At 39.1% G+C, this 25,838-nt stretch overlaps 1 protein-coding gene across 5 annotated transcripts in view; it reads right to left on the bottom strand.

Moving 5' to 3' along the window:
- Nucleotides 1–25,838, bottom strand: part of LOC126147433 (arylsulfatase G-like) — a 130,704-nt gene that overhangs the window by 45,993 nt on the left and 58,873 nt on the right. For all 5 annotated transcript variants that reach the window (XM_049915697.1, XM_049915692.1, XM_049915693.1 and 2 more), the window contains 4 exons: nt 23,006–23,149; nt 20,902–21,061; nt 11,664–11,851; nt 6,923–7,098 (listed from right to left, as the gene is read on the bottom strand). In XM_049915697.1, the coding sequence (XP_049771654.1) occupies nt 6,923–7,098; nt 11,664–11,851; nt 20,902–21,061; nt 23,006–23,149 (668 nt within the window). The remainder of the gene's footprint in view (nt 1–6,922; nt 7,099–11,663; nt 11,852–20,901; nt 21,062–23,005; nt 23,150–25,838) is intronic.

Consider the following 25,838-nt stretch of genomic DNA (forward strand, 5'->3'; position numbering starts at 1 on the left):
GAAATAATCAAAACGTCCTCCGTTAGTGAGGATACATGCATCCACCCTCCATCACATGGAATCCCTGATGCGCTGATGCAGCCCTGGAGAATGGCGTTTTGTATCACAGCCATCCACAATATGAGCATGATGAGTCTCTACATTTGGTACCAGGGTTGCGTAGACAAGAGCTTTCAAATGCACCCATAAATGAGAGTCAAGAGGGTTGAGGTCAGGAGAGCGTGGAGGCCATGGAATTGGTCCGCCTCTACCAATCCATCAGTCACCGAATCTGTTGTTGAGAAGCGTACGAACACTTCAACTGAAATGTGCAGGAGCTCCATCATGCATGAATCACATGTTGTGTTGTACTTGTAAAGGGACATGTTCTAGCAGCACAGGTAGAGTATCCCGTATGAAATCATGATAACGTGCTCCATTGAGTGTAGGTGGAAGAACATGGGGCCCAATCAAGACATCACCAACAATGCCTGCCCAAACGTTCACAGAAAATCTGTGTTGATGATGTGATTGCACAATTGCGTGTGGATTCTCCTCAGCCCACACATGTTGATTGTGAAAATTTACAATTTGATTGCATTGGAATGAAGCCTCATCTGTAAAGAGAACATTTGCACTGAAATGAGGATTGACACATTGTTGGATGAACCATTCGCAGAAGTGTACCCTTGGAGGCCAATCAGCCGCTGATAGTGCGTGCACACGCAGTACATGGTACGGAAACAACTGGTTCTCCCGTAGCACTCTCCATACATTGACATGGTCAACGTTACCTTGTACAGCAGCAACTTCTCTGACACTGACATTAGGGTTATCGTCAACTGCACGGAGAATTCCCTCGTGCATTGCAGGTGTCCTCGTCATTCTAGGTCTTCCCCAGTCGCGAACCATAGGCTGGAATGTTCCGTGCTCCCTAAGACACCGATCAATTGCTTCGAACGTCTTCCTGTCGGGACACCTTTGTTCTGGAAATCTGTCTCGATACAAACGTACCACGCCAGGGCTATTGCCCCATGCTAATCCATACATCAAATGGGCATCTGCCAACTCCGCATTTGTAAACATTTCACTGAATGCAAAACCATGTTCATTATTAACACTAACCTGTTGATGCTACGTACTGCTGTGCTTGATGCTAATACTGTAGAGCAATGAGTCACATGGCAACACAAGCACTGAAGTCAACATTACCTTCCTTCAATTGGGCCAACTGGCAGTGAATTGAGGAAGTACAATACATACTGACAAAACTAAAATGACCCTCAAAATCTTGGAAAGAGTGCTGCTGTAAGAGCAGGAAAACAGCCATACAGGAAGACATCAAGCAAATGTTACATATCATATTGAACATTTGGGAATAAACACATGAGTGGAAGGAAACAACTAAACAGTTAGTTTGTCGGAATCGTAACAGAAGTGGACACAAAAGGGGGGGGGGGGGGGGGGAGTCAGATTTCGGCATCCATATCAGTGCAACAAATTTGTGTGTACTTTTTTGTGTGATTCTAGATGATGGTACTGAAGGCAAACACCAGTCAATACCAGAAACATTTTTTGAATTTTGATCAGGTCAATATTATCTCAGCTGCTTTTCTGAAAATTTTCATGTAATTTTATACACAATATGTTACACTTCAATCAAAAGTTTATGACAAAAAGTTACTTTATTTTCACTGTTACAATTGACGTGTAGTAGCTCTGAACGTACAGTCAAAATTGTTTTTTTAGAAATATTTGAAATTAAAAAACACTTGGCACACTTAAAATTTCTATTATTAATTACATGGTCTAGGACTGTTTATTATGTTTATTTCTCGATTCATGTATAAAATAATAATCTAAACCAATATAAATTCATTTGTCAAGAAAAACTGTAAATCCTTTCGAATATTGTTATTACCACAGTGGGAGAGCATTAAGCATGCCTCTGATGTGATCAGATGTATTTTTTTAGTTTGGATGAGCAATGTAATTTTGGCTTTGTTAATGTGAAAATTCAAAAGACAGTGTGATATAGTAAAATTTAATGCAATAAATCATCATAAGAACAAAAATTCTGCAGAGACATACTTCATAATTACTTAGGACCAAAATGTGAGAATTTCAGATTCAAGAATCATACCCATGGACATGAAGAACTGGAGCCAAATATGTGAGAAAAGGTAAGTAAAAAGTTTACTGTAAATCTTACTCCTCTCAAATCTTATGATAAGACTTCACCATCATATGATTCTTCAATGTCATCTCAAATATCTCACACTTTTTGTTGTATGAATTTAATATTCTTTGTGAAGCTACCTTAAAGAATATTAAAATTCCATCTGATATTACCCCATCTTATCGTACAACCATAGTGAACCATTCAGTCATTCTGATGTGTTCAATAAACAATTAAAGAAGATGGACTGCAGAACATCAAACTACGGTAGCCAACAAAAGTTAAGGGACACAGTAAGCAGACACTGTAGAATTGTTTGGCATTGCTGCTATAGAACTTCTGAAGTTTTTTTCTCTCCTCAAGATGTTGTCCTTATATTTACACATTATTTATTGTAATAAACTATGTTGTGCAGTATAAGCATCACTGTAAGTAGAGAAATGTGGGTCATGACCATTTCACAGGTATTAACTGTGAACCTGCTATTGTATGAGGAAGTGCCAGAAATATTTAGTGAATAAGCAACAAAATGGAACATTGGAATGAAACAAAGGATTCAGGATTTTTGAACAATAGCATGATTGAAAAGGAGGTGAACTTCATGGACAGTACTGCAACCTGTGCATTGTCATGTGAGAATCCAGAAAAGGAAGAATGGTTGGGTAGTGAATGACAATTAATTATAGCTAAGATACAGTTGTGATATTAATAGAAAGATGGAAACATGTACAAATGAAGAAAGGGGTAAGGTAGGCCAGGTAAAGAACAGAAGACAACACAAAAAAGAGGTATAGATATTAAAGAAGATGAAGGAAAAGAAAGAGTTTTTTAGGGTGTTAGTTCTTAGGCATGATGAAAGTATAACAATGTCGGGAAAATCTACAAGACAATGGCAAGAATGCACAAGAAATATCAGGGACTGAAAGACCAGACAGAAACTGCAAAAAATGAACTCACTAACAACAGTGATAGGGTTAAGAAACCAATCAGAAACATTTAAAGAAAGGAATACACAACTCAAACAGTGGTCCTACATTTGTATGGTGTAGTGATTCACAGATAGGATTTCTTAGAAGATATTCACTCAGCAAATTTGAGCTGAAGGTCTCTTTATATAATCAGTTGCATTTTTACAAGCTTTTACAGGAAAATACTCAATTTCTTTGTGGTAATTTGACAGACAATTTGATGAACATATTAAAAATGGGAGCCAGAAATATTAAGACCACAGTCAATAAAACTGAATGTACACTGATGATCCCATGTTTAGTCAGAGCATAGTCATTTCATTTCCTAAATCTTTGACCAATTTCTTAGATCAATATTGGTCACACACACAAGCCAATGACAACTCTCAATAGATACCTGCAGAAAATGTGGTAGAAAATCCAGCACAGTATGAGATACTTTATTGAGACAATGGGTGTGGGTTCCTGTTGTCCTGTCCTGTTGTCATGCCCTAGTTCATGAACCACGGGCAACGTATGAGTGGTCAAGTAAGGGGTCCTGACAGTCGGGATACCAGTTACTTTGGAATAAGGGTGGGCATCTCGGACATATTCTGAGTCATGGTCACCTTTGTGCTCAGACGGCAAAGACTACCAAATCCACCGGTTAGTCCCTCAACTGTTAGGGGTAAAACTCAATGGAACCCAGGGCAAGTAAGGCTAGCAACCTGCTTCCCTGGTACTTTAAATATGATGCTAGCAACAATCAGAGCAAAATGCCTCGGACCTTTGGAGGTGACAGAGTCCCACCTCTAATTGACAAACCAGGGACTCCTAAGATACGACTCGGCAAACGAATGGTAATGAGATGGGGAGCTATTAATATCAATGGGGGCTACTCTGAGAAAAAGGTAGAGCTGGCAGAGGCTGCAATAAGATGGGGATGGACGTTTTAGGTGTTAGTGACATTCGGGTAAGGGGTGAGAAAGAAGAGGAAGTGGGAGAATGCAAGGTCAACCTGTCAGGAGTCAAAGCAGGAATAGCACAATGGGGTGTAGTGCTTTACATCACGAAAGAAATGGAACCCAGCGTAGTTGCAATAAGTGGATAGATTTGACAGTGTCTAGCAAGAAAATTAGGATTGTGTCAGTATATTCGCATTGTGAAGGGACAGATCAAGACAAGATGGATAGGTTAGAGTAAAGGATGAGGACAGTGTTCTGCTCATGGGTGATTTTAATGCCAGGATTGGAAATCGAACAGAAGGGTATGAAAAGGTTATGGGTAAATTTGGAGAGGATATGGAGGCCAACAGGAATAGGAAACAACTCTTGGATTTCTGTGCCAGTATGGGCTGAGTAATCACAAACTCCTTTTTTAAACATAAGAACATTCACCGGTATACTTGGGAAGGCAGGGGAACCAGATCTGCCACTGACTATATAATAACAGGTCAGGAATTCAGGAAGGCTGTGAGGGACACATGTGTATTCAGGGGATTCTTTGATGACACTGACAACTATTTAATCTGCAGTGAAATTGGTAATGTGAGGCCGAAAGTGCACGAGGTCAGGTCCATATGTAGGAGGATAAGAGTGGAGAAACTTCAGGATAAGGAAATCAGGCACAAGTACATAACAGTGATCTGAGAAAGGTACCAGTTAGTTGAATGTAGTCAATTACAGCCACTGGAAAAGGAATGGACAAGGTACAGGGACACAGTACTAGAAGTGACTAAATAATGTCTTGGAACAATAGTGTGTAAAGGTAGGATGAAGCAAACAGCTTGGTGGAATGACACAGTCAAGGCAGCCTGTAAAAGGAAAAAGAAGGCATATCAAAAATAGCTACATACTAGAACTCAGGTAGACAGAGAAAAGTTATCTTGATGAAAGAAACAAAGCCAAACAGATAATTGCAACATCCAAGAAGAAATCTTGGGAAGACTTTGGAAACAGGATGGAGACTTTGGGTCAAGCTGCTGGAAAACCATTCTGGAGTGTAATTAGCGGTCTTTGAAAGGGAGGTAAGAAGGAAATGACAAGTATTTTGGACAGGTCAGGAAAACTGCTGGTGAATCCTGTTGATGCCTTGGGCAGATGGAGGGAATATTTTGAAGAGTTGGTCAATGTAGGTGAAAATGTGATCAGTAATGTTTCAGATTTTGATGTACAATGGGATAGGAATGATGATGGAATTAGGGTCACATTTGAGGAAGTGGAGAAAATGGTCAATAGATTGCAGTGCAATAAAGCGGCTGGGGTGGATGAAATTAAGTCGGAACTCATCAAATACAGTGGAATGTCAGGTCTTAAATGGCTACACAGGATAATTGAAATGGCGTGGGAGTCGGGACAGGTTCCATCAGACTGGATGAAAGCAGTAATCACACCAATCTTTAAACATGGAAACAGAAAAGATTGTAACAATTACAGAGGTATCTCTTTAATCAGCGTTGTGGGTAAAATCCTCTCAGGTATTGTTGAAAGGAAAGTGCGAGTATTAGTTGAGGACAAATTGGATGAAAATCATTGTGGGTTTAGGCCTCTAAAGGTTGTCAGGACCAGATCTTTAGCTTACGGCAAATAATGGAGAAGTGTTATGAGTGGAACAGGGAATTGTATCTATGCTTTATAGATCTAGAAAAGGCATATGACAGGGTTCCTAGGAGGAAGTTATTGTCTGTTCTACAAGATTATGGAAAAGGAGGCAAACTTTTGCAAGCAATTAAAGGTCTTTACATAGATAGTCAGGCAGTAGTTAGAGTTGACGGTAAATTGAGTTCATGGTTCAGAGTAGTTTCAGGAGTAAGACGAGGTTGCAACCTGTCTCCACTGTTGTTCATATTATTTATGGATCATATGATGAAAACAATAGACTGGCTGGGTGAGATTAAGATATGTGAAAGCAAAATAAGCAGTCTCGCACATGCGGATGACTTAGTTGTGATGGCAGATTCGACTGGAAGTTTGCAAAGTAATATTTCAGAGCTAGATCAGAACTGTAAGGACTATGGTATGAAGATTAGCATCTCCAAAACGAAAGTAATGTCAGTGGGAAAGAGATATAAACGGATTGAGTGCCAAATAGGAGGAACAAAGTTAGAACAGGTGGACGGTTTCAAGTACTTAGGATGCATATTCTCACAGGATGGCAACATAGTGAAAGAACTGGAAGTGAAATGTAGCAAAGCTAATGCAGTGAGTGCTTAGCTACGATCTATTCTCTGCTGCAAGAAGGAAGTCAGTACCAAGACTAATGTTTCGACCAACTTTGTTGTATGGGAGCAAAAGCTGGGTGGATTCAGGTTACCTTATCAGTAGGGTTGAGGTTACGGATATGAAAGTAGCTAGGATGATTGTAGGTACTAGTAGATGGGAATAATGGCAGGGGGGTGTCCGCAATGAGGAAATCAAAGAAAAACTGGGAATGAACTCTATAGATGTAGCAGTGAAGGCGAACAGGCTTAGATGGTGGGGTCATGTTACATGCATGGGAGAAGCAAGGTTACCCAAGAGACTCATGGGTTCATCAATTGAGGGTAGGAGGAGTCAGGGTAGACCAAGGAGAAGGTACCTGGGTTTGGTTAAAAATGATTTTGAAATAATAGGCTTAACATCAGAAGAGGCACCAATGTTAGCACTGAATAGGGGATAATGGAGAAATTTTATAAGGGGGACTATGCTCCAGACAGAATGCTGAAAGGCATAATCAGTCTTAAATGATAATGATTATGATGATGATATTGAAACAAAACAATCTGTGCAATTAATTTGACATTTAAAATTATTGATAAATATATGTTGTTCTTTCTTACCTCTATGTATCCTGGCCATAGCACTAAGCTGGGAACTCTGTGACCACCTTCCCAAACAGTTTGTTTTGCAGCACTTCCTCCTCCACCTCCATGCAACACATCTCGCTGCCATGCTCCTACAAAGGGGCCACTTGACCCAGCTAAGTCACATTTTACTTCCCATGGTCCATTGTCACCTAAAGCAAGAACAAATAAATTATAGTTTTCATTTATAACAATGTTGTTAATACTTGAGTAATAGTTTCAACAATTCTGTGAAATTAAGCATTTTACACTGATAGAAAAGAAGGCAAGTAATGAACAAACTACACCAAAGGAGTAAATTCAAATTCAGAATTGCAAAACATAAAATGTGTATTGTCACAAGATTTGGTACTGGGTGCATTCTTGTTTTTGATCTACAATAAAGATCTTTTGAAGGCTTTAAAGAGCCATTCAAAGATTGTAATGTTTGCTGATACTGCAAGCACACAACTGAACCGGTCCGTAGCTCGTGGTCGTGCGGTAGCATTCTCGCTTCCCGCGCCCGGGTTCCCGGGTTCGATTCCCGGTGGGGTCAGGGATTTTCTCTGCCTCGTGATGACTGGGTGTAGTGTAATGTCCTTAGGTTAGTTAGGTTTAAGTAGTTCTAAGTTCTAGGGGACTGATGACCATAGATGTTAAGTCCCATAGTGCTCAGAGCCATTTTTTTGAACAACTGAACGGCCCTAAACTCAACCATAACAGAACAGCTATGATGAAAGCTGAACAGGCCAGTAACTGGTTGACAACAAGAAACTTTTCTCACAAAGACTTACATAATGTAATTTATGTGCCAATAAACTGTTGGTGTCATAAACTGACATTAATAGTCATGTACTGTATGAAACACTGTATGTAAAATTCCTTGTGGTCCACTTTGATAACAGGCTATAATGAGAGCACACAGATAAATTGATCAAAATGCTCAATCCTCATGGATAATAAACTGGAGTGGCACCAGCATGTGGAAGAGATAACCAAAAGACCCAGTACTGTCTGCTTTACACTCCTAAAATCTCTTTATAGTATGGAAGTGTGCAACAAAAATATTGTGTTAAGTTGATAACTTGCTACCTTGAATAAACCTCTTTGGGCACCTAGAGATTACATTCCAATAGATATAGTCCCTAACTGTATTTGCAGTGAATTAAGTATGAACTCTGCAAATGCCAACCACAATAGAAGTAAACATAATTTCTTCCATATGTTTTACTTCCCTAATTAGGGTTCATAATGGTGTTTTACACTCTGGTGCAGAAGTCTATAACATGTTGCCAGGCAATAAATTTCAAATCCCCAGATATTCAAAAACACAGTAAAGGAATACTTCATTAGCAACTCCCCATGCCATTTATCAGAGTATTTGGGTTCAGAGATGTAAATACCGCATCTCTCTAACATTTGTATTAAATAAATCTTGATTTTGTCAATATATAGCTAGCATGTAGTGTATTGTGTGAGGTAAAGTTTTTGTTTGAAGTATTAATGACAATATTGTGAGTGGAACAGATTGCTGCTCACCATATGGAGGAGATGCTGAGTCACAGACAGGCACACCTAAAAACTGCTAAAAATGAGAGGTTTCCACCAAAACGCCTTCTTCTAAAGTAAACACACACACACACACACACACACACACACACACACACACACACACACACACACATATTCATGCAAGCACACTTCACACACATGACCACTGCCTCTGGCCACTGAGACCAGACTGTGAGTAACTGCGCAGGATGGAAGAAGCAGTCTGAGTGGTAGAGGTAAGGAGGAGGCTGGGTCAGGGAGGAAGAGAGATAGCAGGGCATGCAGTTGGGGACGGTAAAGTGCTGCTTGTGGAAGCATGCAAAGATGTGGTGGGGGACAGAGTAGGGCAGAGGTGTAGTCGTGAAGTAGTTAGACGAGGGGGAGGGGGCTGGGAGTGGAAAAAGAAAGAAGTAGAGGAAAGGAATCAGAAAGAGAAGTAGAGGAGGGAGAGGGAAAGAGAGAGAGACACTAGTGGGTGCACTGGTGGAATAGAATCTCTCACTCTCTCTCTCTCTCTCTGTCCATCCACCCCCCTCCTCTACTTCTCCCATTTTCCACCCCACCCCCCCACCCCCCAACCTCCCAACTGCATCAAGCTGTCATACACTGTCCCCATCAGGTCTCTGCATACTCTCACCACCCCTGCTCTGCTATCCCTCCCCCTCCCCACCCCAGCTCCTTCCTTACCTCTACCACACAGGCTGCGTCTCCCACCATGCAGTCACATGCAGGCTGGACCAGAGACAGTGGTCATGCGAGCATGAGTTGTACTTGTGTTGTCCACTTTAGAAAAAGGCCTTTTGGCTGAAAGTCCACAGGTTTAGCAGTCTTTTGGTGTGCCTGTATGTGACTCAACATCTCCCCTATATTCTAAGTGGCAATCTATCCTTTTCATAGTATTTTCATTATTCCATTCTGGATTTTCCATTGTTTGTTTGAAGTAGTAGATAGCAGCTGAGTAGTGTAAGAGAAGAAGCAGAAGCATTTTTCAAAGCAGTTTTTTTTTTTTTATTTTCCCTAATATACATATATAAAGTAATCTATAAGTAATTATCAGTACTTCTAGATAAAATTATCAGTGTGAGTAGTTAGCACTAGTCATAATTTGTTGTTAGTATATTTTACAGAAGTAGCCAACAGGGGTAGTCATAAATTTTGAATTATCATCTTGAACAAATAAAGTCAGGTAGTTAATTTTTTGTTTATTTGCACATACATGTCTGCAGTCTTGGTACAAAAGGAAATCCACAAGGCAAATTACCACAACATCCTGCTAGAGGAACCCAAACAAAATGGCACCAACTATCTCCAAATTAACAATAAATTATGCAATTTTGTTTTTACTATGCCAGTGGTGAGCTATCGTACTATGGCACAGTAAATTCAATATGTACCAGAACTGCAGGTATAATTACGTGACTCTATCTTCTCAAGCTGCTGTTGGTTGGAAGGGTCCATATGGCACAGGCTGTGAAGCAGTCATTGAAATGAAGGATATCATGTTTGGCAGCATGTTCAGCAAGACATCTTGACGTAGAATTTTTGTGGTTTTCCTAAATCAGTACCAGGGAAAAGTGGGGGTAGTACCAGTGAAAAGCCACAGACAGTATCCAGAGCCAGCTTTGTCCAACTCAGTCTTGTGTTGTATCTCTAATGACGTTGTCATTGACAAGTCATTAAGCTTTATTCTTTCTGTCTCTACAACAGATCAACAATACAGCTCAAAATATGATGGCCACCTTCAGTTCCAGAGACAATGTTGCAATTACTATACGAGCTTCAACAAATTCAAATGAGCAATTCGTGAAATCTGCACACTACCTGAATGCTGCTGGAGAGAAACCAGCTTTGAAGCATACACAGTATATGATGAAGCCAGCTGGGATCTCTTTACTTCCTCTCTTGCCTTGCCATCTGCTTCCTTAAATTCATTTTATTTTCAGTTTTGCCTAATTATCATTAACATGCACGAGAAAGGTTGGCCCTCAGTCTTAAGGATTATAGCACCAGGTCTAATTTTGTGCTTGGTTTTGTTCATGTAATCACTTTCCTAATTTATTTTCACCATTCCTAGTTAATACCTTTTGTTACAGGGTGAAATCAGTAATTGTTTTGCAACTTAGATTCTATTGTTGACTTATAAACAAATATAAATTCTGTAATAATTAAATACATTTGGAAGAAGAACTACAAGGATTCTTAAAGTATTTATGTGGCTCTAATATTAGCAAAGTCAGCCTTAATTAATTCCAAAATAATTACCATGTTTGTCAAAAGTATTGTTTGTATAATTACATCTGTTAATTTCATTATTTAAACAAATACTTTGGCCTGACCTTTGTGGTAGAAGAAAATGTTAAAAATAGGTTTTTTTTATGTATTCAGTTAATTGAATGAGCTATGTTTTAATTGTAATTTCTGTAACTTAAACATCAAACAATGTATAGTTTCAGTGCCGTTTTGAGAGGATATATAATGGACTGATTTTTGGTCCTGAGACAGTCAGTGCATGGCCAATTTTTAGAGGGGAATTATGTACTGTTTCAAGTAACAATAATGCATCGACTTAACAGTGGAAAACGTGTAACAAAAATAGGCCATGTGTTAGATCAAGTAATGACAATGTCTGTTCAATTTATTTGAGTAATAGCATCACACATACCTTATTATTCTGCAAGAACTGTGAAATGTGTGGTTAGGTTTTTACTGCTCACAGATGTTCAACAGCAAACTATGGTAGCAATATGCTGATGTTTGCCTGCAACCTATTAATGAAGCTTATCAACATTTCCCAATAGCAAACAGGCCATATAATTGTGTAATATTGGGGGGTTGTGAACAATGAAAGTAAAGAACTGTGAAACGTAATTGTCCAACTATCAGCTATGTTGAAGTGTTGAACTTCCACCCCACCCCGCCACCCCCCATTTTTTCATGTCACAAGTAGACACCATTTCTTCCCAATTACACATGTCTCTCAAAGTCAGCAGAGCTGTTCTGGGGAACTGGTTGTAATGTGGAGTTTGGCTTCTCCACAGACTCAGGCTTATTTCTAGAGTAGGGATCAATAATCCTCCCCATAGGCATTATCTTAAATTGCTGGTCATAAAACTAGAAACCTTCCCATGAGTCTGAAGAATTAATCTCAAAGACAATTTCATTTTGTTGTTTGGGTTGGAGGACTTACTCAGAATCCAAATCAAATTATTTTTACTATATCTCATAGCTGTTCTCACAATTTTTCCAATGAGCCAATCCATCTCAAACAAGGTATCAGCAAATATGCCTTTTCCAGTAATATTTTCAAATGTAGGGCCATGGGCCAATGGTACATGTATGTGTGACAATGCAACATACATGAAGAAAGGCTCCTTCCTGTAATGAGAGAAAAATTATGTAGGACATTCATCAGTCTCCCTTGAGAAACATGAAATAATAAACATTTATTCACAGAATATTAAATAAATGAAAATATATGCTCTGCTCATTTTACAAACTTAAAGTAAGAAAGGATCACAGTTGCACCAACAGTCTAAAATTTCTTGCATTGAATGATTAACAAGAGACACACATTTTTGCTTTATTTCTTGTCTCATAAATTTCAATTACAGACATATTGTCTTTTCTACATTTTTCTTGGCTTATTGTTAATTTAAAGGAGAAAATTTTGTTAGAACTGAAATCTACTGACTTAGCTGCTCAACTGGCAAAGAAAACAATCAGGTAGGAAATCAATGTTATTTTTATTATCATTTTCTATGATGGACTCCATTAGTCTCTTATAATTATCTTAGGATCCCAAAAAATATGTCTGTCAGATGTAGGTGTATGATACCTTCAGTACAAAAGTGTAAAATATACTTTCTTGTAAACCAAATACACTGGTTTCAATATGATTGTGATATTAAACTCTAATTTCATTCCCCGTACTTGTTGGTGATGGGATGTTAAGCAATGTTCTTCCTTCTTCTCTAGTGAATTTTAAAAGTCCATTAGTCACTAAACTTTAGATCAAATTATAAATTTATGGAATAAGACAAGACAAATGTATGTTTCTAAGCTAATTTATGTTTGAAAAGCAGAATTTTTTTGAGTCATCAGTCTTCCGACTAGCATGATGTGCCCAGCGCGAATTCCTCTCCTGTGGCAACCATCTCAGCTACCTACATCCTCAATTATTTGCTGGATGTCTTCTAATCTCTGTCTTCCCCTACAGCTTTTAACCTCTACTCAGTGTTTTTCATATACTCCTTCCCTCGCCGATTATCCAGAGAAATTACTCGTTCCTTACCTTATCAGTCCACCTAATCTTCAACATTCTTCTGTAACACTACATCTCATATTCTTTGATTCTCTACTTTCTGGTTTACACACAGTCTATGTTTCACTACCATACATAAAATGCTGTGCTCTCAGATATTTCATCCCCAAACTGAGGCCTACGTTTGGTTCTAGCTCACTTCTCTTTGCCTGGAATACCCTTTTTGCCAGTGCTAGTCTGCTTATTTCCTTTTTGCTCTATCTGTAATGGGTTATTTTGCTGCCTAGATAGCAGAATTCCTTGACTTCACCTACTTTGTGCTCCCAAATTCTGAGGTTAAGTTTCACATTGTTCTCATTTCTGCTATTTCTCATTGCTTTCATCTTGCTTTGATTTACTCTGAATCCATGTTCTCTAACCATTAAAATGTTCATTCTGTTCAACATTTCCTGTAATTCTTCTTCACCTTCACTGAGGATAGCAGCGTCGTCAGTGAACCTTATCATTGATATCCTTTCAGTTTGAATTTTAATCCTGCTCTTGTATCTTTCTTTTATTTCTGTCATTGCTACTTTGATGTATAAATTGAACAGTAGGTGCAAAAAACTACATCCCTGTCTTACATCCTTTGCAGTTCAAGCACTTCATTCTTGGCCACCCACTCTTACTGTTCCCTCTTGGTTCTTGTATATATTATACAGGGTGTTACAAAAAGGTACGGCCAAACTTTCAGGAAACATTCTTCACACACAAAGAAAGAAAAGATGTTATGTGGACATGTGTCCGGAAACGCTTACTTTCCATGTTAGAGCTCATTTTATTACTTCTCTTCAAATCACATTAATCATGGAATGGAAACACACAGCAACAGAATGTACCTGCGTGGCTTCAAACACTTTGTTACAGGAAATGTTCAAAATGTCCTCCGTTAGCGAGGATACATGGATCCACCCTCCATCGCATGGAATCCCTGATGCACTGATGCAGCCCTGGAGAATGGCATATTGTATCACAGCCGTCCACAATACGAGCATGAAGAGTCCCTACATTTGGTACCGGGCCTGCGTAGACAAGAGCTTTCAAATGCCCCCATAAATGAAAGTTAAGAGGGTTGGGGTCAGGAGAGTGTGGAGGCTATGGAATTGGTCCGCCTCTACCAATCCATCGGTCACTGAATCTGTTGTTGAGAAGCGTACGAACACTTCGACTGAAATGTGCAGGAGCTCCATCGTGAATGAACCACATGTTGTGTCGTACTTGTAAAGGCACATGTTCTAGCAGCACAGGTAGAGTATCCCGTATGAAATCATGATAACGTGCTCCATTGAGCGTAGGTGGAAGAACATACTGACGAAACTAAAATGAGCTCTAACATGGAAATTAAGCATTTCCGGACACATGTCCACATAACATCTTTTCTTTATTTGAGTGTGAGGAATGTTTCCTGAAAGTTTAGCCATACCTTTTTGTAACACCCTGTATATGATGCATCTTTTCCTATAGCTTAACCCTATTTTTCTCAGAATTTTGAACATCTTGTACCATTTTACAGTGTTGAACACTTTTTCCAGGTCAACAGATCCTATGAATGTGTCTTGATTTCTCTTCAGTCTTGCTTCCATTATCAAACACAATGTCACAACTACAGGTGTCTTTGCCTTTCCTAAAACCAAACTGATTGTCATATAACAGATCCTCAATTTTATTTTCCATTCTTCTGAATATCAGCAACCTGGATGCATGAGCTGTTAATCTGATTGTGTGATAATTCTCAGACTGGTCAGCTCTTGCAGTTTTTGGAATTGTGTGGATGACATTTTTCTGAAAGTCAGACTCATACATTCTGCACACCAGTGTGAATAGTCATTTTGTTTCCACTTTCTACAACAATTTTAGAAACTCTGATGGAATTTTATCTATCCCTTTGGCCTTATTTGATCTTAATTCTTCCAAAGCTCTTTTAAATTCCGATTCCAATACTAAATTCCCTACCTTTTTTATATTGACTCCTGTTTCTTCTTCTACCACATCATCAGACAGATGTTTCTCCTCACAAAGGCCTTCAGTATACTCTTTCTACCTATCTGCTCTCTGCTCTACACTTAACAGGAATTCACATGCACTCTTAGTGTTAACCACCATATCTTTTAATTTCACAAAAGGTTGTTCTGACTTTTTATATGCTAAGTCAGTCCTTCAGACCATAATTTCTTTTTTGATTTCTTCACATGTTTGTGCACATTTTCACCTTTGCTTCCCTGTACTTCCTATTTATTTCATTCGTAAGTGATTTGTATTTCTGTATTCTTGAATCTCATGGAACACCTTTGTACTTCTGTCTTTCATTGATCATTTGAAATATTTCTTCCACTACCTATTGTTTCCTTGCAGTTACCTACCTTTTACCTACATTTTTCTCTCAAAAATTTGTGATTACCCTTTTTTTCCTCTTTAACTGCCTACGGAGCTATTCATTATTGCAGTATCTATAGTCTCAGAGAACTTCCAACATATCTCTTCATTCCTTAGTATTTCTGTATCCCACTTCTTTGCTCATTGATTTTTTGTGACTAATCTCTTAAACTTCAGCCTACTTTTAATCATTACAAAATTGTGGTCTGAGTCCATATCTGCTCCTGGGTATGCCTTACAATCCAGTATATGATTTTGGAATCTCTATGTGACCATGTAATCTAACTGGAATCTTCCCGTATCTCCCAGCCTTTTCCAAGCATATCACCTCCTCTTGTAATTCTGATCTGAATATTCGGTATTACTGGCTGAAATTTATTGCAGAACTCAATTAGTCTTTCTCTTCTCTCATTTCTACTACCAAGCTTATACCCTTCCACAACCCTTTCATCTACTCCTTCCCATACAACCACATTCCAATCCCCCTTGACTCTTAGGTTCCATCTCCTTTTATGTACTGAATTTCCTGTTATAGCCTCATATACTTTCTCTGTCTCTTCGTTCTGCTTGCAGTGTCAGCATGTATACCTGAACTATTGTTGTTGGTGTTGACTTGCTGTTGATTCTGATAAGAACAACCATGTCGCTGAACTGTTCATAGTAACTCTCTCTCTGGCCTACCTTCCTGTTCATAACAAATTGTACTCCCATTATAACTTTTTCTGCTGCTGTTGGTATTAATCAGTGCTCATCCAACCAGATATCCTTGTCTTCTTTCCATTTCACATCACTGACCCCCACTAAACCTAGACCGTGCCTTTGCATTTTCCTTTTCAGACTTTCTACCTTCCCCACCACATTCAGACTTCTGACATTCCATGGCCCAACTTGTAGAATGTTATCCTTTCATTGGCTATTTGACCTTTTCAAGGCCACCTCCCCCTTGGCAGTCCCCTCCCAGAGATCTGAATGGAGGACTAATAGAGAATCTTTTGCCAATGAAGAGATGATCATTACACTTTTTCAATTATAGGTCACATCTTCTGTGAATACACATTACATGTCTTCAATGCAGGGATTTCCAAGGCCTTCTGCATTCTCATGCTATTGATCATTGTTGAGTCTTCCACATTTAGGGGCAGTTTCCCACCCCAAGGGCAAGAGAGTGCACTGACTCTCTTCCACTCTTCCACTCCTCCGTACTCTTTGACAAGGCCATTGCCAGTATGAAACAGCTGCTGATTATTTTTATTTCAAATTTAAGCAGTGGCAGGCTTCAAACATGGGACTGAGAATATTTTGATTACTAGCCAAAGATGAGCGGATGACTATATCAGTACCTCTGTCTGCACCAAACCTAGCAACCACCAACACCACCTCCATTTCAATAGCTGCCAGCCATTTCATACCAGAAGGACCCTTCCATAAGACCTAACTACCCAAGGTTGATGCATCTGTATTGACAACCAGTCCCTCTCCAAATATGCCAAGGGTTTTGCTTTGATATTCTACCTAACATCTTCCACAAAGGAGCACTTATCTCATAACTCAGTACCATCCAAGACTGTAGAAACAAAATCACATTTTCCATTACAGTGCCACTATCCTCCCTACTCTCCCCTGGACTATTCTTCTTCCCTTCAAAGCTTCATCCCTATGGCACAGATGCTCCAAATCCCTTGGCTCATGTCTCGTATCTCTGCAACAGACCTAAATGCAAGACCTGCCACATACATCCTCCCACTACCAACATGCCAGTCCTGTCATGGGCATTCTTATCCCATCAAAGGAAGTGCTACATGTAAAAGCAACAATGTGATCTACAAGCTAAGCTGCAACTACTGTGCTGCTTTCTGTGTGGGCATGACAATAAAGAAGCTGCCTTTCTACATGAATGCCCACTGCCAAACTGTGGCCAAAAAACAGCTGCACCATACCATTGCTGAAAATGCTCCATAACACAATGCACATCACTCCTATGAGTGCTTCACAGCCTGTGCCATCCTTCATTCTCATAACCCCCATGGCCTCAACCTTCAGTAGTTCTTGTCCACCACTTATCTATCCGCTATATTGGTCTCATTTCTGCACTAAATACTCTTCTATATCTACAGCACACCTACTAGTCTATTCTCCTTCACTACTTCTCTCCTCTCCCCCATCCCTGCCCCCCCCCCCCCCACCCCACAGCACAGCTTCCCATCTCTGTGTCTAGCAGCCAATCCCATACCTACCTCTTCCCTTCATGCTCCCACAGCCAACACAACATCTTGCCACATGCCTACCCTGCTATCCCTCACCATTCCTGTCCCATGCCTCCTCCTTACCCCCCACCACACACTCCACCAGACTGCTGCTCTTGTCAGACACAGTCACAGTTGCAGTCACAGTTGCAGTCACAGTCTGCAGTCAGGCCCCAACACCTGGAGACAGTGACCAAGTGTGCATATTTGAGTGAGTTCTTCTTGTGTGAAAGTGTGTATGTTTCCTCTTTTGGAAGAAGGACTTATTCTCCTAAAGCATAAATGTTTAGCAACCTTATTCATTGTGCCTGTCTGTGATTCAGTGCCTCATCTATGTGGTGAGTAGCAATCTATCTTTTCATATTGTTGTTATTCCATTTTGGGCTTCCCATTGTTTCATTTATCATTTAGAACATATATGGATCAATGTACTATCAGGCTCCTGTAACTGCCACATGGTTGTCATTTTATATGAGGTGATGCACAGAAGAGAATTATTTACTGCAGCATATTACACAATAGTTCCACATTCTCCCAATAGGCAGTCTTACTATAAGATGTTCTAGATCACATAGTTGTTGCAAAAATTTCTGTGCATTTAGTCTGGTTCTTCCATACTGCTTCTTAATCAATTCTTTTAGTTCTATCTATTTCTCACTCTTGTTAGTGTAGTCATCAGTAGAAACCCATCAGTGCATTCTAAAATGGTTACAGTACACTGTTCCAGTTCATGTCACTGCCAGCAGGCAGCTGGGTGCTCATGGGAACAGGTGGTCACACAGCTGACACATGGGCAGTTAGTTCTGCCAGGAGTGAACATAGGCTACTGAGTGCACACAGGCACAGTTGGACAAGCAGTCTGTGCTTGCAGATAGTGCATGTACTACAACAGGATCACTTGGTTCATAGCTTATATTAGCCATGCCTGCCTGAGAGCATGATGAGGGGAGTGTCCATGCTTTATGGAGCAGCACATTACTCAAATCAAGCCTTTCTTATACACAAGCATAACTGTAGTCGTCTCATTTTAAAATTACCATCCTGAAAACAACCATGATTGTGGAACAAGGTCCAGACCTAACTTATGTATACTGAGAAAAACTAAACAAAAAACTCAAAACTCCATTTTCCTAGGACAAAAAATTTCATATGTACATGTGTTTCACAAAGTCTTGGTACTAAGGTACATACAACCAGGATGTGCCAGAAAAGTTCCATGATAGGTTCTTTTATTTTTGAGTTTTCAATGGCAAAAAAGAACAATGTTGTTTTTATGTCACCTGGTATGTGTGTATGCTTGAGATAACCTTAGCCATGTTTCTGTGCAAACTCACTGGGTAGCATGGCTACGCTTAACAACACATGTTTGGGTTCTTGGCACATTAGTTACATGACACAATAGATGCTGATTGTGAGCAAAGAAAGAACATTAAGTTCTGCATTAATTTTGAGGAAACACCTAGTGAAATGTGGACAATGATTAAGCAAGCATATGCAGGAAAGGCACGTTTAAGAAGTCATGTTACAAGTGGCACAAAAGGTTTTGTGAAGGCAGGGTTTCAGCAAAATATGATCCCACAGTGGGTCAACCATCTACAGTACATAGCAACGAAAACGTGGAGCATGTTAGTCAGTTGCTGCCTGAAGACCATCATGTAACTGTGCATGCAATATGAAATTAACTTAATTTGAATCATGATGTGTGTCATAACATTTTACGTGAAGATTTAGGGAAATCGAGACTTAATGCAAAACCTGTCCCTCACACATTAACATATGAACAGAAAGAGGAATGATGAAGAATTTCTGTTGAACTACTTGATAGAGCCAGACATGATCCCACATTTCTGTCAAAGATTATTGCTGGGGATGAAAGTTGGTGCTAGTGCTACGACACTCAAACAAAGCATCAAAGTGTTGAATGTCAGAGTCCTGGATCACATACCTCAAAAGAAGTCAAATGAAAACATTTGAGATCAAAGACAATGTTGATCAAATTCTTGACAGTAAAGGATTAGTTCACCATGAGTACATTCCTCAATGTGAAACACTGAACCAAACTTTTTACACTGAAGTCTTCAAACGTTTGCAACAAGCAATTCGGCGTTGCTGCCCTGATTTGTGGCATTCTCAGGACTGGTTCTTATTGCATGACAATGCAAGACCCCATACTGTTTTATCTGTTACTGAGTATCTGGTCAGACATTTTTTTTGGCCATCCCAAATCCACCATATTCACCTTGTGATTTTTTCTTGTTTCAGCAAGTGAAAAGGCAACTGAAAGGAAAGCTTCATCATGATATCACAGATGTCCAATGGGCTGTGACAAATGAGCTTATAAGCATCACAGTTGAAAATTTCCCTTCTTGCTTCCAAGACCTCCAGGAACGCTAGAAACTGTCTATAGATAGCCAAGGGGACTACTAGGATCTTTACTCGGTAAGTGCAGTTTTCTATTTTAAAAAGACTTGTCCTGGAACTTCTCTGACAAAGGGAGTAGTTGCAAAGTTCTGAGACTGCTGAATAATTCATCACTGCATTTTTCCAAGACCTCAGTTTCTAGTTAACTGCTTTGTAACTCATAATCCACTTCAGCTGCAGAGGATATGTACTAAAGTGAAATTCAGCAACAAATACATAAAATAATAATGAAACCAACTTTTCACTGGATAAAGGCAAGGATATTTGACTTTAGAATGTACTGCACCTCAGTGTCAGATTCATTGTCTTGTGGAAGTTTTGTCCAGAAACTGGTACACATCCAAACTGAAGTGCACTGGAGCATCATCATACTCATATATGACACATAAAGCGCAGAAAACTGATAAAGGCTTACCTTCCAGTGGAACTGCTGCAGGTATCCTGAAAAACAGTCACTCTCTGTGCAGAATGCTTGCTACTTATAGCCAATTGTTATTTGAACTACCATACACGAAATCCACATCACCTTCTTTTTGTTTTGAATAACACCTCATGTTTCACACTCAGTCAGCTACTAGCCTACTCATGCCTATGTATAACTGTTCTGTACCACATGTTATTGATATAGCAAGACACATTTGTTTTATTCAACATGTGGAGTACTATAGCAATATGAGCAACAAATACGTCACTATATTTCATTTTAGTGCAATGCTTGTATCTTACTATCAGCACATTGTATGACATACATTCATTGAAACATTTTTTCTTGTTTTTATCCTAGGGATCAATTATGGTGTTATACCTGACAGGATGATACTAAAGCATCATCTTTGGCCAGAACCTAGTCACTGTGAGAACTCTAAAGTGATGCTGATAAACACATAATGATGATTCAGATGCCATGGATAGTCTGGGGACAGTAACAGCAAAATGTTACAATTACAGTCTAGATATTAATCTAACAGAACAGTCTGAAGTTCATTTATACAAGGTGATGCCTCAAAGTCAAGTAATCTCATAGCTCATTCATATATACCATTAAATAAGTATTTACAGAAGAAATAATGCGATTTGGAGAGTGTTACCTTTCTGACATAAATTCTTCTGCAAATTCGGCATACATTTCTGAGAGATGTCTTAACTGTGCAGGCTGCTGTATTATTGTTTTATTTACATACAAAGGAAGAGCCAATTCTTCATCACATGAAATGTGACAATCATTCTCCTTGTTGGAGACCATATTTTCTAAGTAAAAAATAAAACAACAAGTTGCTTATAAGAGTAGAAACAGATTTTCATCAGTCAAAACAAATTAATAAATAAAAGGAGACAATGCATTCATACCTCTCTCTCTTATCTTTTTAATGCAGATAATACATTAAATTACTTATAACCAAATGGGTGTACAGGAACAGTTATTTGGAACACAACTGCTACCAGTACCATTTTCTTTCTCAGAATATGAGGTCCTTGACTACATAAATCACGTTACTCTCTACAAAAAACTTGAGTCTTACGGCACTGATGCTTTTACACAAATTTCTTTTGAATCATACTTAACTGACAGAATGCAAAAAGTTGTGCTAAATACTTCAGACAAAGTTGAAAGGAGAAAATATTTTGGTTATTGGGTAGAAATCATGAAGGCGGTCATCAAGCAGGATGAGTACTTTTTCAGACAATAACAGAGTTACAATTATTCCATTGGAGAGGAGACAGAAGAGTTTGATAATGATATTTTCAAAGAATTATTAAGTGGTTCCTTAAAAATGGACTCACCCTAAAATATGAGTTTGATAATGATATTTTCAAAGAATTATTAAGTGGTTCCTTAAAAATGGACTCACCCTAAAATATGAGAAAACAGTTTTGTAAACAAATCTAGGTAAGTTGACAATTAATGTAGCAGTTGAATAGGACTCAGTAAACAGGGAAAAATACTCTATATTTTTAGGTGTACATACTGATAAAAATTTGAACTGGAAGAAGCGTAATATAGAGTTGCTCAAATAATTAATTTAATATTTTTGCTCTTAATATAATTGCTAGTGAGAGTAAAAAATGAAGTGATTTCCATATCTACAACACTAGAGGAAAAAATGACCTTTTTTCCATTGTTACAGCTGTCAGTGGCTCAGAAAAGAGTTCAATATGCAGCAAGTTAAATGTTCGCTAATTTACCCAATAACATAAAATAAAAACATATGGCAAAGCAAGTTTTAAATTTAGCATAAATCATTTCTCCTGGACAACACCTTTTTATTAAAAAGACTGGTAGCAAGTAAAAACAAAAAGTAAGTTTGTAAGTGTAATTGTATAAGTGAGACTAAAAAGTTTATTATATTATCATATTATATTATATTAACATAACAAGTACATTTATCCTGTAAACTGACTCATTTGACATCATTTTTGATAAAAGAATTATTCAGATGATCTATGGAACACATAACTAACTACTAACTAATTAGGTAATTGATGGTTACAATGTCTGTGTTTATACAGTGTCTGTATCTATACATTACAATGCATGAATGCATATCTGAAGGAAAATATACTATTCTAATGATTACAGGTGTGGTAAATACGAGTATTATGAAATGGAATCGACATTGATATCATCTGTTTGTGACAGATTAAAATTTGTGTCAGACCAGGGCTGAAACCTGGATTTCCTGCTTATCAAGCAGTCGCCTTAACCACTTCAGTCATCCGAGTGCATCTCCAGGACCAACCCAAACTTCCATATGTCACAGAGTCCATGACCCTTACATTTATACATTTCATGACTCCCACACAGGCAGAGACAAATATTTCACCATCATTTTAGCCTGTCGAGCCACGGATACATCATTGATGGTTACCACATCTGTGTTTATACAGTGTCAGTCCTTTAATTGTGTTGCACAGTGTTTAATATTTCAGACCCAATACATATGCTAACACTGATTGCACCAGTTAGAATCCAGTGGTGTGTGTGTGTGTGTGTGTGTGTGTGTGTGTGTGTGTGTGTGAGAGAGAGAGAGAGAGAGAGAGAGAGAGAGAGGGGGGGGGGGGGGCAGAGGGGGCGAGGGGGGGGGAGGATGCAGGAACATAGGGAGGAAGGAACATATTGCATATCACAAGATACTAGACTATAAATGGTTAATGTTTTAAACATAGACTCAATAAACTTAACACTTCATTTACCATGGGGGCAGGGAGGACAGGCTGGTAAATTTGCCCCTGGTGGATCAGTACAGCCCATGTCAATACTGTATGGAATTCCTAGATAGGCCTGAAAACCTTTATCTATAGGATGGTGACCAGGTGATGTACCCAGATGCCATTTTCCTGGAAAATATTTTTTACTGAAGACCTTTGCTACATTATTGACTACTTACAAACATGTGTATCACAAACATTTATACTTATCGCATATCACAATGAAAAATGAAAGCCAATAACTGGTTAATACTTACCTTACGTTAAAATTATGTGGACTCAGAAGTCTATCTATTTTACACACTTCCTCTACTGCACTAGCTGAGATTATCATTCTTTCAGAAAAACTTTGTACCAGAGTACACATCTTCACTCTAAGTTCTAGTCCTCGAGGTATAGTGTACATGACAATTCTTTTTATATTTTTTGTGGTGTTTGTGTACATCACAGTTCAACTAAAACTTATTTTTGCTACAACAAAAACCACTAAGAACAATATTATGAAAGGGATAGATTGTTACTCGCCATTTAGCATAGATGTTGAGCTGCAGACAGGCACAACAAAAAGACTCCTAAACAAGTAAGCTTTTGGCCAGAAGGCTTTTACTGAATCAGACAACATATACAAACACATTCATGCAAAAACAACTCACACACACATGACCACCATCTCTGGTTGGCCTCAGCAGCCAGAGACAGTGGTCAAGTGTATGTGTGGGTTGAGTTTGCATGAATGTGTGTTTGGTGTATGTTGTCTAGTTCAGAAGAAGGCATTTTGGCTGAAAGCTTACTGTTTAGCAGTCTTTTTTGTCATGGCTGTCTGTGACTCAGAATCTCTGTTATATGGTGAGTGACAGTCTATCCTTTTCATAATACTGTCATTATTCCATCCTGGATTTTCCATTCTTGTTTAAAAATCATTAAGGAGTTAATTTATTGGGAAGGAGTGAAATAATTGCAAGTTTTTGAAAAGGCTTTTGCAAGATGTGCTGATATCTACTATACACAACATTCCTATGCATGATTAGAGGTGCTTCTAGGAGGAAAACATGCTGAATTAAGTTTCTTGATCTGTTTATCTGTTTTGACTCCATTTTAAATCAATTCCTGACTTGATGTGTTTGAAAAGACTAGGAGTGACACAGATCTGTAATTAAAAGCAGTTTGCTTATCTGTGGTTTTATAGATAGGTATTACTACAGCATATATAATTCTATTACTAAATATGACTTGATTAAAAGATTTATTACAAAGATAACTTATGGGTAATCACATCAAGTTAGCACAAGGTTTCAACAGTCTGCAAGAAACATTAGCACATCTTCTCTTTTTATAAACATGTGTTACATCCATCCATCCATTCTGCCCTATATCCAGGCATTGTTGGATTGGGACTGGTACCATAGTTCTCCAACTTACAGACCAGCCATAACGCCTGCACATAGAATGTTATTATAAAGGGGTCACCACTCTCAAAGGCATCTTAAAGCTAATGTCAGCCCCCCACCCCACTTGAGAACCAACCTGGGATTTATCTACACTACTGGCCATTAAAATTGCTACACCATGAAAATCACATGCTACAGATGCGAAATTTAACTGAGAGGAAGAAGATGCTGTGATATGCAAATAATTAGCTTTTCAGAGCATTCACACAAGGCTGGCGCTGGTGGCGACAGCTACAACGTACTGACATGAGGAAAGTTTCCAACTGATTTCTCATACATAAACAGCAGTTGACCAGCATTGCCTGGTGAAATGTTGTTGCGATGCCTTGTTTAAGGAGGAGAAATGCATACCATCACATTTCCGACTTTGATAAAGCTCGGATTGTAGCCTATCATGATTGCACTTTATCGTATCACGACATTGCTGCTCATGTTGGTCGAGATCCAATGACTGTTAGCAGAATATGGAATCAGTGGGTTCAGGAGGGTAATACAGAATGCTCTGGTGGATCCCAATGGCCTCGTATCACTAGCAGTCAATATCACAGGCATCTTATCCTCATGGCTGTAACGGATCATACAGCCATGTCTCGATCCCTGAGTGGGGACGTTTGCAAAACAACAACCATCTGCACGAACAGTTCGACAACGTTTGCAGCAGCATGGACTACCAGTTCGGAGACCATGGCTGCGGTTACCCTTGATACTGCATCACAGACAGGAGCGCCTGTGATGGTGTACTCAATGACGAACCTGGGTGCACGAATGGCAAAATGTCATTTTTTTTGGATGAATCCAGGTTCTGTTCACAGCATCATGATGGTCACATCCGTGTTAAGCGACATCGCGGTGAACACACATTGGAAGCATGTATTCGTCATCACCATACTGGCGTATCATTCAGTGTGATGGTATGGGGTGCCATTGGTTACATGTCTCGGTCACCCCTAATTCACATTGACGGCACTTTGAACAGTGGACGTTACATTTCAGATGTGTTATGACCCGTGGCTCTACCCTTCATTCAATCCCTGCAAAACCCTACATTCCAGCAGGATAATACATGACTGCATATTGCAGGTCCTGTACAGGCCTTTCTGGACACAGGAAATGTTCGGCTGCTGCCCTGGCCAGCACATTTTCCAGATCTCTCACCAACTGAAAATGTCTGGTAAATGGTGGCCGAGCATCTGACTCCTCACAATACGTCAGTCACTACTCTTGATGAACTATGGTATCATGTTGAAGCTGCATGGGCAGCTGTACCTGTACACATCATCCAAGCTCTGTTTGACTCAATGCCCAGGCGTATCAAGGCCGTTATTACGGCAAGAGGTGGTTGTTCTGGGTACTGATTTCTCAGGATCTAT

This window comes from Schistocerca cancellata, chromosome 2 (assembly GCF_023864275.1).
Source record: "Schistocerca cancellata isolate TAMUIC-IGC-003103 chromosome 2, iqSchCanc2.1, whole genome shotgun sequence".
NCBI classification, from domain to species: domain Eukaryota; kingdom Metazoa; phylum Arthropoda; class Insecta; order Orthoptera; family Acrididae; genus Schistocerca; species Schistocerca cancellata.